Raw genomic sequence first — 14068 nt, 5'->3', positions numbered from 1 at the left:
ATTCCAAAATGGTCCTCTCTCTCATCCCTCTCTCTCTCCTCCTTCTCCTNTAATCCAAATATGGACGCTAATTTGACTTTTAATTTATAATATTTAGAGTAAAAGATCTGAATTCTTAGTCTTAATCAATAACACGGGTCATTAATTACTATTAAAAAGTTGTGCTCGTTTTAGCTAAACACAAATTTGATTAAGTTCGAAAATTTAAAACAAATATTGACCCTATTGGGGATGGATGAATTTGGTGAAGTAGGTCCTTAAATAATCACCCACTATTGTTTCTCTATTATGATATGTGTTAGAAAAAGTTATGATTCTTCCCCTAAAGGTGAACCTAATTTTATGCTAAAATAGAGTATCTATTATATACCTAACATAATTTGTAAAAATATTCATTTGAAATCATTTCATAGAACCGTGTTATGGATTTACATGTTTGTATAAGAATCTTAAAATAAAGCAAGAGAAATATTCAAAACAAACTAAAAATAAACTAAAGGAAGATAGTAAGAAGAACAATACCCTACACTAACATAAGATCTACAAAATAAATGCAATTATCCTACGTATGTTCCATGGTTTTTAATGCGACGTCGCCGTCAACGTGCAGGGGTGCCTCGTCTTTATCTAAAATATAAGAGCAACACAAGGCTTGAGGTTATGTTAGGCAATGAAACCACATGCAGCATGAATGAGATTATCATTTAAAACTGTATTCTCTTAGGCGGCTTTCGTCATTGGATGTGTATTTACTATTCTACACATGACCCACACGTACGAATATGGACCCACCAAGCGGTTCACACACTCCCTAAACCTCTTGCTGATCTAGCTAGCGTCTCTGGTGTTGTTGCCAGACACCTAAAACGAATAACAACCATTGTAGCATCATGATAAACATGATGATCATTTTCCTTTGCATAACGTACGTGTCCGTATTTATTATAAGGGAAAGTATTCCGATGCACTTAAACATACATTCATGCACGAAGTCTCAACATTTTTCATTGTAAATAAATCAAGCAAGATAACCTTTTTCAATTTCATTTCATTCCTAACATAACCTTTAAAACATGTCTCAGGGTTGTAGGTCATAAATCTCCCTCTCTCAAAACATTTCATTGCATGTCATACATGTTATGGTCCAACGTACTCATGTCACAGTATATCATGACATTTCATAGCATATCATAATTCATCGAAGCATAATACGTCATCCATTTGTATTTTAATGTTACTGGTCATATCTTATAACAAACCATATCATATCATTGAAACATATCGTATAATAAAACATAACAAACATATCAAATATACAACACGACAGGGTCATTGGGCACATGTCATCATAGAGAAGACAACTCTTCCAATCATGTCGATAGTTGAGCCAATTACTCGGTTGGTCTAGGCCGAAGTTAGTACAACCCCTTACAATTTAATTCTATTTAAGGAGTCAATAGATAACATATTAGATAACACAATTACTATAAAATAATTTAAACTAGTTAAAATTATTTAACATAAAATAATTTAAACTAATTAAACCTAGTTCGCATAAAATAATTTAAATTTGGAGGTCTCGACTTCAATAAAAATTTTTCGTATGGGATAATTTATACACGGATCTTTTTTCAAACCTATTATGCATATGTTTTGTAATCTATAATTTATTGAATATATATATAAATTTTTATAATTATTGAAACATGAAAGACCAAATTTATTATATATAGATGGGGTGTTTATAATGACTAGATGATCCGACCAATTCAGACCGCTCAAATTCAACTTAAATTCTTTTCTTGAAAATTCTGTTTGAATTGCCATGTGACATTTTTGTGGTCGGGTAAATCTGACTAAACCCTAAAGTTACAATCCAACCAAATCCGAATTTTAAAAAGATTAAGAATTTTTAACGGTTGTAACTGATATTAGTAATATGTTGTGATTTATAAATGTTTGATATTTAAAATTTTATGAGGTTTTAGTTATTATTATAACATATATTTTGGATGAGTAAGATTTTTTTTTAAATAATAATATATAATAATAATAATAATAATAATCCAAAAACTTAACTTAATCCAACTCAAAAATAGAGAGTTTGGATGGTAAACTTTATATGAGTTTGTTCGAGTTAAAAATTTTGAATTTATAAAAAAAAAAAAAAAAAAAAAAAAAAAAAAAAAAAAAAAAAAAAAAAAAAAAAAAANAAAAAAAAAAAAAAAATCAACCCAACGTACACCACAATTGACACGTGCTCGCTCTTAAAATAAACTTAAAAAATGTTAAATACATAAATTGAAAGGGACTAATATTCATATATATATATATATTATATATATATATGGAAGAGGGGTTGTTTGGTTGGGGAAGTATTATCCGTACATTTGTAAAGTAATGTATGGTTTGGTTTCATAATCACCAAAGAGATGTCTACTTCTTCTATTTATTTCTTTCATACTCATTTCATTTAAACCATACATAAAACCCATATTTTAAATTGTTTTATGTTCTTAAAAATAAATATTAATTCTTTCTCCCTCTTGGGGGTAAATTTGTAATTTTGCCTTGTAACATATACTATCGACTAAGAATAAGAGCGATGATTTTAATATAAAAAGTTAATACGAAAAAAAACGGGCTTGGATTGAAACCCTAATATTAGTGATGATTATGTTAGTGTAACGACCCAGATCTACTATATTATCCTCTTTGAACTTTCTCTCTCGGGTTTTTGCGAAAGACTTTAAAATGCGTCTATTAGAGAGAGGTTTACACACATTTATAAAGAGTGTTTTGTTCTCCTTCCCAATTAATGTGAAACATTAGAAAATTGGTGATTGAGAAGCATTTTAATCGAAAAATTAATTGGATTGGAATATGAAAGGTGGATATAAGTTGAATGTGTACTCTACATCCAACTCACTCCTCCACTCATCCATCGAACCCTACCAATTCACTATGACCAATCAACCAACCAACGACTAAACAATTTTCACATCCTATAAATTAAAATATTATTATAAATAAATAACGTTATACAATATATTCATCTTTATTTATTTCTAACCTATAATAGAATAATAGAATGTCATGAGATTAAATGAACTAACTATTGGAGCGTCTACAGGTTACAAGTGCGTGTAACCTACACCTCATGCATGTTACATTTCATATGACCATGGATTACTTCTCTAGCATGTAAGATACGAATGCGTACATCATGATACTTTATTCACATTCCTCTGTTTTTCACTAGTTTTTGACTGAGTGAGCGTATGCTAGTCCATAGTTAGGCCAAAAGATGTTAGCAAGCCTGCCTAGAGAGTTCATAAACAATTCAAAAAAGAAAAGAGTACTTTGTATATATGTATATAGATCAAATAAAAGTTGTGAATGTCATTTACATGAGTCCGTGTAAGAAAGAAAGAACTCCAACCTCAAATTTGTGTATAAATAAGGAGGCATGTGAGCATTTGTTTACGAGGGAGGAGAGCAGGCTTTGCAACTAAGCCTACAATATCCAAGATCTTCCTTAGAACCCAAGGAAGAACCCACCATATAACCAGGGTTCTTTTCACATTCACCTGCTTTGGCCCATGCACTACAGTGCTCATTCTCATCCACACAATCTGGATTCCTCCAAATCTCATCTACTGGTAGCATGTGAATCCATTTTGTTGCAGACCACTTCTCCCCCTCTATCACTGGGCAGCTCCCGTGATAGCTCGTCGGGTCTGTCGTCACGTTTGGATGGAGACTGAAGAATAGTAGAGCGTCGCCCTTCTTTGGCTTAACTGCAGCCATAAACAAATAAACACTCTCTTTGGAAGACAAAATGTGATGCGACGAGCAAAAGAAAGATGAAGATGACGAGAAGTTAAGCAAACGACTTTTTTTTGTGAGATTCCAGATCGGTTGGGGAGCAGAACGAAACATTCTTTATAAGAGTGTGGAAACTCAAAGAGGGCAATATCTACTTGTTTCTTAGCTGGCGTTTTGTTTCAAACTAAAAGTTTACCAATAAACAGATCTCCAAGTCATTGCCCGTTTTTAACAGAAAAGAAACTAGAATTGAATTCCATGATATAGAGAACATGTGAGATCCCACGTCGATTAGAAAGGAGAACAAGTGACAGCGAGGACGCTGGGCTACAAAGGGGGTGGACTGTAAGATCCACCAAATCCAGGGATTTTGCCCTACGGTTTGAGAGAGGAAGGGACCATTATTTATAAAGGGGTGGAAATCTATCCCTAACAAACACATTTTAAAAACCTTGAGAGAGTATGAAAGGATAAACTCAAAGAGGACAATATTTGCTAGCAGTGGGCTTGGGCTGTCCTAACATGGTATCAAAATCATGCTTTTAACTTAGCCGTGATAAAAAAATTTGAAGAAAAAAACTCAATACCTCCATAACCGGTCGTAGAGCAATCGGACAAATCCTTGTTCTCCTCCTCGAATACTTTAGCCTGTCAAAGAGAGATTATAAATTGCAACACTTCATAAACAAGTTCCAAACTTCAACTCGAAACGAATTATGAAAAGTCCGAACGAGAGCAGTTAGCGTTCGAAGAAAGTAATACCGGAGAATCGGGAAAGACAGTTTCTCCACCCCTTTCAACATTGGACAAATACATCAAGACTGTGGCTATCCGATGACCACCAGCAGCTACATTGACTGGATCTTGAAAAAAATCAAAATGTGGTACATATTGCTGACCATTTTCATACCTTAGTATTTGTATAGGCTCCCCATTATCTGATCCGAAAGAGCAATTTCGAGATTTTACGAGCCTCATTCTGTAAATAAATAAACGATACAACATCAAAAGATCTATAAGTCGTTTACCGACGGGAAGGAACGTCCACGCAGCAATCTTGGCCTCAATGCCAGCAACTATGTCATCCTGGGGAGGGGAAGGGGACTCAATGTTAGCAACTATGCCACAGTTGTAGTATTATATCTGTGTCAAGGCCGTCCTTGTTCTTCTTTAATGCATAAATTTGAACAATCTGTTCTTACTGATAGTTTTTATAGTAGACCACATCAAACTTAGGCCAATCTAGATGAACACTAAATCAAATTTTCATGAATTTTATGAAGCCCATTTGAGAAAAGTATTGGAAAAGGGAATCTAAACTGCAGAAACTGGCAGATGTTTTGTTAATACTGGAGTCAAATACCTGAGCCTTGTAAAGAAACATGCCGGTACTCGTCCGGTCAGTACTCGAACGACTTGCACCCGTAATGTCATCGACCACCAATGATTGCTCTAAGTAATCCTTCGCCTACAAAAAGTATATGACAGTTATTGTATCAGCCCAAGTCCACTACTAGTAAATATTGTCCTCTTTGGGCTTCCCCTTGAGGTTTTTAAAATGCTTTCGCTCACTCTTATTAGAAATGCTTCGTTCTCCTCCCCAACCGATGTGGGATCTCACAATCCATCCCTCTTCAGGGCCCAACATCCTCGCCTGTACTCGTTCTCCTCTCCAATCGATGTCGTTTCCCTCTCTGGTCGATGTGGGCGTAACATCCTTGCTGGCACATTACCCGGTGTCTGGCTTTAATACCATTTGTAACAGCTCAAGTCCATCGCTAGCAAATATTGTCCTCTTTAGGCTTTCCCTCAAGATTTTTAAAATGTGTCTGTTAGAGAGAGGTTTCTGCACTCTTATAAAGAATGTTTTGTTCTACTCCCCAACCGATGTGGGATATTACAATCCATACCCTTCAGGGGCCAGCGTCCTTGCTGGCACTCGTTCTCCTCTCCAATCGATGTTGTTCCCCTCTCCAATCGATATAGGATCTCGCAATCCACACCCCTTCGGGGCCCAACGTCCTTGCTAGCACATTGCTCGGTGTCTGGCTCTAACACCATTTGTAACAGCCCAAGCCAACCGCTAGCAAATATCACTATTTGGGCTTTCCCTTTCAGACTTCCCCTCAAGGTTTTTAAAACACGTTTGCTAGGGAGAAGTTTTTACACTCTTATATAAATAATGTTCTGTACTCTGCCCCAACCGACATGGGATCTCACAATCCATCCCCTTCAGAGCCCAGCATCCTCGCTGACACTCGTTCTCCTCTCCAATCGATGTTGTTCCCCTCTCCAATCGATATAGGATCTCACAATCCACACCCCTTCGGGGCCCAACGTCCTTGCTAGCACATTGCTCGGTGTCTGGCTCTAACACCATTTGTAACAGCCCAAGCCAACCGCTAGCAAATATCGTCCTATTTGGGCTTTCCCTTTCAGACTTCCCCTCAAGGTTTTTAAAACACGTTTGCTAGGGAGAAGTTTTTACACTCTTATATAAATAATGTTCTGTACTCTGCCCCAACCGACATGGGATCTCACAATCCATCCCCTTCAGAGCCCAGCATTCTCGCTAACACTCATTCTCCTCTCCAATCGATGTCATTCCCCTCTCAGTCGATGTAGGATCTCACAATCCACCCCCTTCGAAGCCCAACATCCTCACTAGCACACTACCATCCTCATTGGCACACTATCCGGTGTCTGGCTCTGATACCATTTGTAACAGCCCAAGCCCACCACTAGCAGATATTGTCATCTTTGAGCTAGCTCTCTTTCAGGCTTTCCCTCAAGGTTTTTAAAACGTGTCTACTTAAGAGAAGTTTCTACACTCTTATAAAAGACTAGGGAGAGGTTTCTAAACTCTTGTAAAGAATGTTTCATTCTCCTCCGCAACAATCGATGTGAGATTTCACAATTATACACAATTAAGTCCGAGGATCAATTTTTCTCAGCCTCCAAACAGGAAAAGGAAAATGAACAAAGAGAAATTCACCATACCAAATCGATAAGATGCTGGCACTCCTCTGCAGACAAAAATCCCTTGTATAAGAAAGCCCTGTATATGTTCATCTAATTGAGCAAAAAAGAAAGAAATGGAAACAAATAGCCGAAAATGTGCAAGATTCTAGACTTCATCAGGAAAATTCATAGAAAAAATTAAGAACATTACGGACCTAGGTTGCGATGAAAGCTGAACGACGCGAGTGGGATCGATTTTAATGGAGGAACCGTCCATTTTCATCCTAATAACAGAATCTTCCCTGTGAAAATCATATCAATTAGGTCAAAATTTCAAATATCGGATGAACGGAGATAAACAAAAACAGAGAAATCAATGAAGTATTATTACGTTTTCGTGTCGTCCAAGAGTAATTTCGGCAATCGATTGGCGGAGCGAGCAAATAGAGGGAATGAACAGAGGAAACAAAGAGAAAATGCAAGAAAAAATCGAGAATCCATGGCGAAACTCGAGCTCTGAAACTCAGAAATTAAAGAGAAAAAAAGCGAATTATATAAACGAATAAATGGAAAAGAACGAGAAATCAAATCAAATCAAAGAACGAAAATGGATGACTGAGAAAGCGATCGCTTCGAATTTTCTGGTTCATACTCATTTAAGAGGAGAATTAATGGGCAGCCCAGAAGAGGATCTGCTCCGAAACCGCTGCTTACAACCATGGAAATTGAAGTTTCTTCCAGCGGGAAATTGTTTTGCATTGAAGGACTCAGTTCCTTTTTGAGGGAAGATGACAAATAAATGCCTATTTTTAAAACTCCCATAAACAAATCCCATCCATTTTTATAATTTTCCTTATAATGCTTTTTTTTTCTTTCTTTTTTTATATAATAATTATTATTATTTCTCAAAAAAAAAAAATAATAATAATAATAAAAAATAATAACTCAAAAGTAATAATAATTTTTTTTTGGACCCATCTGAAATTTCGAGTTAGCTAGATAGGGGACATTAACAACTCCAATCAAGTTTAGAACACGACCCTTTATTTTCGAGTTTTTTTTTGTTATTATTATTATTTAAAATTCTTACTTATTTAGTTATATATTAACTTAATAACTAAATTCACTGTATAATTCAAATATTAAATTTTTATAAATCACAATGCATCATCAATATTAGTTACAAACGTTAAAAAAATTCTTAATTTTTTTTTTTAAAATAGGGTAGAGTTGAGCTCGCTTGTAACCCTATTTTTGAGTTAGTCGGGGATGTTGATATGCAAAGTAAATTTTATGATTTTAAAAAATTCAACCCCAACTCAAATCGAAAAAAAAAAAAAAAAAACTAACCCAATTCAATGTTTATGTTTGGGTTTTATAGTTCAGATCGATCAAGTTATTGGATCATATGAATATCCCGAAAAAAAATAAACTATTTAAACCGTTGTTATGCATTATGATAAAACCAATGTGATTAATGAGTTTTAATGGTACGTGTATCCTTAAGTTCCTTCATTAAACTTCTAAATAAATCTTAATCATTATAAATGTGCAATTGAGAATTAATATTTAAACAGAATGATCTTGCCATTTATAGTCAATTCCTCGCTAAATTTATTAATTGAGAATTAATATTTAAACAGAATGATCATATATAACTACGTTCTTCATCGGGAATGAAAATTTCGAATAAGTCACCTAACATAGAATTATTTCAAGCAAAACACAACCACCGAGAAGAAAAATGCACATTGGTAATATAAATAGTGACTTTTACTCGGGTATCACCAATTCAGCTATGGTCTCACTTTATTTATTTATCCCTCTTTTACTCGGGTATCACCAATTCTCATAAACCTTCGTTCTATGTTCAAGTCAATTACAAATAAAATATACTTATTTTTAAGAAACAAGAAGCACGAGAGAATATCACTAAAAAAGAACAACTTTGTAAGTGTTCTTAGGGTTGAGGGTTGTTCGGAGAGAGTTCCACGTAGGCTAATTAAGAAAATGATCGGGAGTTTATTACTAAAGAATACATTGAAGCTTTTTGAGAGAAATCAGAAGTAACGTCACGGGAGTTTATGCTCAAAATGAACAATAATTATATTATTATGGAAGATCGTGTGGTTCCCAACATTCAAGTTAGAATTAAACGGTTGCTTAAAGCTAGGCCAACACAAATCTTGAAGTAGAATTCAAGCACCTTCAATGCACTCCCACATCCTATAAATAAACTCTTTTCATTACTCAATCCCTTATCTTTCACCCAATCTCTTCAAATGGAGTTCCCAAATCGCTTGCCTCTTTTCTTCATCTTCTTCCTCTCTTCCATTTTCCTTTCCTTTGGTAATGCGTTAATAACAACTCTCTTATGTATGAGTTGCTAACGTCTTACATTCGAGCTCTTTACATTCGAGCTCTTTATATATCTGTTGTATTTATGAGTTATTATATGTAACGATTTATGCTCACAACTAGTAGATATTGTCTGCTTTAACCCGTTAAGTATCGCCGTCAGCCTCACGATTTTAAAACATGTCTGTTAGGGAGAGGTTTCCACACCTTTATAAGAAATGCTTTGTTTCCATCTCTAACTGATGTGGGATCCAATAGTGGATAATATTTGCTAGCGATGAGCTTGAGCTGTTACAAATAGTATCAAAATCATACATGGGATCGGTTAGAAAGGGAAACGATATCTACTAGTAGTGGGATTGAGCTGTTACATTATATGTATGCATATTGATGTAAAAAGTCTTGGACTCGAGTTCTTTGTATATTTGTTGTATTTGAGTTGTTATATGCATGTATATCGACGTAGGAGGTCTTAGGCTCGAGTTCTCAATAAATTTGTTGTATTTATGAGTTGTTATATGCATGCATATCGACGAAGCAGGTCATAGGCTCGAATTCTTTATAAGTTGTTAGAATGTAATTTTTGAAATATATATTAAAATTAAGTCGTAAATTTTAACTTAATATTTGATTTTTATGTATTATTTTATTATTATTATTTTTTTAGTTTAAACATGGATTTAAAATGTATTTTTTAAAATTTAAATTTACAGGGCAGGGCAGTGCGCACACGGTTGCGTTTTACTTTCGCAACAAATGCCCATTCACCTTATGGCCAGCGACGGCACCGAACGCCGGCCAGCCCATACTCGCCGACGGGGGGTTCACTCTCCTCTCCGGCCAAACACAGCGCGTAGTGGCGCCAGCATCCTGGACCGGCCGATTCTGGGGAAGAACCGGCTGCAACTTCGGCCCAAAGTCAAACAATCAACAACCCGCTTGCGAAACCGGCGACTGTGGGGGCCAACTCGCCTGCAAGGGGCTAATCGGAACACCACCAGCGACACTCGTCGAAGTTGCCCTCCAAGAAGACAAATCAAAGCCCAGTTTCTACGACATAAGCCTTGTTGACGGATTTAACCTCCCGATTTCAGTTAATTCGAAACAGCCCATTTCCCCCAAATGCGCCATTGGAAGCTGCGAGAAGAATCTTAACGAAATTTGCCCCGATGAATTGAAGGTTTTGAATGGGAACCGTCAAGTCGTGGCTTGTAGAAGCGCTTGTTTGGCCTTTGGATTAGACCCGTTCTGCTGCAGAAATGAGTACGGATCGCCGGAGACTTGTAAGCCGAGTCTGTATTCGAGGATGTTTAAGGAGGCTTGCCCGTCGTACTACAGCTTTGCCTTTGATTCGCCACCGCCGTTGGCCAGTTGCTCGGCTAAGGAATTTGTTATCACGTTCTGTCCGGCGGGTTGGGGCGGCGGCGATGCGGCGGCGAGACAAGAGTAGTGGGTTCAGTGATGACGGTGGATCGACTTGGTTTGGCTTAGCTATGTTGTGAAGTTTGTATGAATAATAAATTTTTTCTTTTTTTTTTTAAAATCGTGTTGGGCTCGGCAATGTACTATTGGGCCGACGGCCCACCCTTTAATAGCTCAAAATTTCCGCCATTCTGTTTAGGGTTTCTTATACAATGGGCGAAACTAGACCTATATAAATATGCGCCGAAAGGGCTCTGCTCTCATCCGTTCATAATCTTTCCTGTTACTATCTCTTTAAGCATTTGCTCTATATTGTTTTTCTCTGTTTATATGTTATTCCGGATCAAGTGATGAGAAAAATAACTGCAACAATATGAATGGAAGCAATTCCATGTTCATGATTCGTGGTATTTACGTCTGATGTTCTTTCTTTTCTTTGTTTGATTGTTCATTTTAATCTGGAGATTTGATGAATGTTTTGAAATACTTATTGGACTCTGATCTTCATTTTTCGATCTGTTTTGCTTTCTACTTCATATTTGTCTATGTGTAGCGGTTGCTCTGTGATTACATGCCTTCTCAGGCAATATACGCTATTCTGAAACTCAATAATGTGGATAGATCTATTGAATGAGAATGAGAGCTTCAGCTTCTATATGTTTTTTTCGTAAGCTATTTAGTGATTTTTTCACATTCTCTGCGGTGATGAATTATGAATAAAATTCACATGTCAGACTTCAGAGATTTTTCTTTCCTTGGAAAGGAAGTCGATGAGAATGAATATTCATATTCTGAGCATAAGCTAGTGATTAATCGTTATAGTTTCTCTGTAATTTCGTTGTCTTAAAAGTAGAATTCTCCATTGGAATGGCTAATTTTTAAATGTGCCTATTGCAATGGAGGACATTGTAAAAAATGTTTTAGGTTTTGTACCGAAAACATATTGGATATGCATGCAAAGATTTTGAAAACATATTGGATATTGAAAGGTGCTTATTGAATAATCTTTAGGGAAAAGGTGGAAAAGCCATGGAACTGAAATTGTATAGTTGACCCTGCATACTTGCATCATTCTCACACAAGCACGACCAACAATGCAAATCTGTGATGAACTCATACCTAATATTTAATACAGCGCATTTTGTATGAGAATATACAAATTATATTTATAGTGTATTGATCTTTTAAAGATTCAAGTAACATTGTAAAATTTCGAAAGAGGTGGTTCATCAAAGGGCTTAGTCTAGACTTGTTTGAATTAGCTGTTTTTTAAACTATTCATCTATCCAAATAGCTAAATCTTCACAATAGTCAAGACTTGCTTGAATTAGCTGTTTTTAATAACTAAATCAAACTGGTTATGCTGTGTTCATTGTCACGTCTGCAAAATATGACAGCAAGAACAGAATTAAATTTTCAATAGTTTGTTTAAAAAGACTTTTTAATATTCCCTACAACACTAATTACTCCCTAGTTCCAATGTCTATGCTTTAGTAGAAAACATTTAAATGAAAAGCTTTTTGATCTAGTTTCAGTTTACATTGGTAATCAAGTGTAATAAAAGTCAAATGTGAAGATGTTCTAAATAACAATGGGTTTGTAGCACTTCACTCGGTGCTTCCATAAAGATTGGATTGCCAATTTGTTCTGCTATTCATGTTGTTCACGGGACCTTCACCTTTTGCAGGAGAATCCTCTAGATGTAAATTAGTTTTATGAGTTCTTCTCAATATTGGAACAGGTTAGAAATCTTCTGACATATTCTATTTAGGGTAGTGTAGGTGGTAACATATTCTATCTAGGGTTTAGGGTTCAAGGGTAGGTGGTAAGTAATATGGATTTGGCTCTTTACCCTTGGACGTTCCTAGTTCTTGCAAGAATTATATGGGATTTGAACCTATTCTATAATTGAGGACACTATGGATGAATGAAATAACTAGTTTATGATTTCCATTTTTGTCGGATGATCTTTTTCAAAGTTCCATTTTAGGTTGTCCTTGTCTTTGTTTATGTCTCAGATTGGAAAAAATGGCCCGAAATGGAAAAAATTACTATAGATCAAGCAACATTTTTCAAAATTTTTTTGAATGGAGACCCTTATTTTCATAGCCTACGGCCAAGCGACGTATGCTCGAGAGAGGGATTTTTTAGAGGGATTTTTGAGAGCCTCGGTTTTAGAAAACTAGGGCAGAGAGGGATTTTCGAGAGCCTCGGTTTTAGAAAACTAGGGCAGAGAGGGATTTTCGAGAGCCTCGGTTTTAGAAAACTAGGGCAGAGAGGGATTTTCGAGAGCCTCGGTTTTAGAAAACTAGGGCAGAGAGGGATTTTCGAGAGCCTCGGTTTTAGAAAACTAGGGCAGAGAGGGATTTTCGAGAGCCTCGGTTTTAGAAAACTAGGGCAGAGAGGGATTTTCGAGAGCCTCGGTTTTAGAAAACTAGGGCAGAGAGGGATTTTCGAGAGCCTCGGTTTTAGAAAACTAGGGCAGAGAGGGATTTTCGAGAGCCTCGGTTTTAGAAAACTAGGGCAGAGAGGGATTTTCGAGAGCCTCGGTTTTAGAAAACTAGGGCAGAGAGGGAATGAGAGAAGGTTTTAGAAAACGAGCCTTGGTTTTAGAAAACTAGGGCAGAGAGGGATTGAGAGAAGGTTTTAGAAAACTAGGGCAGAGAGGGATTGAGAGAAGGTTTTAGAAAACTAGGGCAGAGAGGGATTGAGAGAAGGTTTTAGAAAACTAGGGCAGAGAGGGATTGAGAGAAGGTTTTAGAAAACTAGGGCAGAGAGGGATTGAGAGAAGGTTTTAGAAAACTAGGGCAGAGAGGGATTGAGAGAAGGTTTTAGAAAACTAGGGCAGAGAGGGATTGAGAGAAGGTTTTAGAAAACTAGGGCAGAGAGGGATTGAGAGAAGGTTTTAGAAAACTAGGGCAGAGAGGGATTGAGAGAAGGTTTTAGAAAACTAGGGCAGAGAGGGATTGAGAGAAGGTTTTAGAAAACTAGGGCAGAGAGGGATTGAGAGAAGGTTTTAGAAAACTAGGGCAGAGAGGGATTGAGAGAAGGTTTTAGAAAACTAGGGCAGAGAGGGATTGAGAGAAGGTTTTAGAAAACTAGGGCAGAGAGGGATTGAGAGAAGGTTTTAGAAAACTAGGGCAGAGAGGGATTGAGAGAAGGTTTTAGAAAACTAGGGCAGAGAGGGATTGAGAGAAGGTTTTAGAAAACTAGGGCAGAGAGGGATTGAGAGAAGGTTTTAGAAAACTAGGGCAGAGAGGGATTGAGAGAAGGTTTTAGAAAACTAGGGCAGAGAGGGATTGAGAGAAGGTTTTAGAAAACTAGGGCAGAGAGGGATTGAGAGATTTTCGAGAGAGACAATTCGTTCTTGCGTCGCCTACGGCCAAGCGATGTATGCTCGAGCCTCTGGCCTCGGTTTTGTGGAAAGCCTCTTTCTTTTTCTTTCTTTCCTGTCTCCCGGTAATAGGAATTGTGGGTAATTAGCAATGTATATTACACA

At 36.6% G+C, this 14068-nt stretch overlaps 2 protein-coding genes and 3 non-coding genes across 6 annotated transcripts; 4 read left to right on the top strand and 1 right to left on the bottom strand.

Annotated features, from left to right (window-relative positions):
* Positions 1–3342: 3342 nt before the first annotated feature.
* Positions 3343–7558, bottom strand: LOC111793175 (probable prolyl 4-hydroxylase 7). Of its 2 annotated transcripts, XM_023674947.1 has the most exons (9): positions 7442–7558; positions 7181–7305; positions 7005–7091; positions 6829–6886; positions 5192–5296; positions 4857–4914; positions 4591–4766; positions 4416–4476; positions 3343–3800 (listed from the first exon to the last, which is right to left on the bottom strand). In XM_023674947.1, the coding sequence occupies exons 2-9, from the start codon at positions 7288–7290 to the stop codon at positions 3484–3486; spliced, it is 972 nt and encodes a 323-aa protein (XP_023530715.1). In that variant the 5' UTR covers positions 7291–7305; positions 7442–7558; the 3' UTR covers positions 3343–3483. The 2 variants fall into 2 exon arrangements, with proteins under 2 accessions (XP_023530715.1, XP_023530716.1); XM_023674948.1 differs by lacking the exon at positions 7442–7558 and having other exon boundaries at positions 7181–7435.
* Positions 7559–9056: 1498 nt separating this feature from the next.
* On the top strand, positions 9057–11253 carry LOC111793176 (thaumatin-like protein). Its single transcript, XM_023674950.1, has 2 exons — positions 9057–9138; positions 9861–11253. Exons 1-2 carry the CDS (start codon positions 9072–9074, stop codon positions 10595–10597), a joined length of 804 nt encoding a protein of 267 aa, XP_023530718.1. The 5' UTR covers positions 9057–9071; the 3' UTR covers positions 10598–11253.
* LOC111794161 lies at positions 10910–10995 on the top strand. Its single transcript, XR_002815052.1, has one exon. It is a non-coding gene; the product is annotated as a small nucleolar RNA Z199 (small nucleolar RNA).
* LOC111794165 lies at positions 11127–11214 on the top strand. The gene has a single exon (XR_002815056.1). It is a non-coding gene; the product is annotated as a small nucleolar RNA U54 (small nucleolar RNA).
* Positions 11254–11263: 10 nt separating the features above from the next.
* Positions 11264–11371, top strand: LOC111794166. The gene has a single exon (XR_002815057.1). It is a non-coding gene; the product is annotated as a small nucleolar RNA R64/Z200 family (small nucleolar RNA).
* Positions 11372–14068: the final 2697 nt, after the last annotated feature.

Source organism: Cucurbita pepo, chromosome LG04 (genome assembly GCF_002806865.2).
Source record: "Cucurbita pepo subsp. pepo cultivar mu-cu-16 chromosome LG04, ASM280686v2, whole genome shotgun sequence".
Classification (NCBI taxonomy): Eukaryota; Viridiplantae; Streptophyta; class Magnoliopsida; order Cucurbitales; family Cucurbitaceae; genus Cucurbita; species Cucurbita pepo.
The sequence above is the reverse complement of the archived record's forward strand: the minus strand, read 5'-3'. Positions and strand labels throughout refer to the sequence as shown.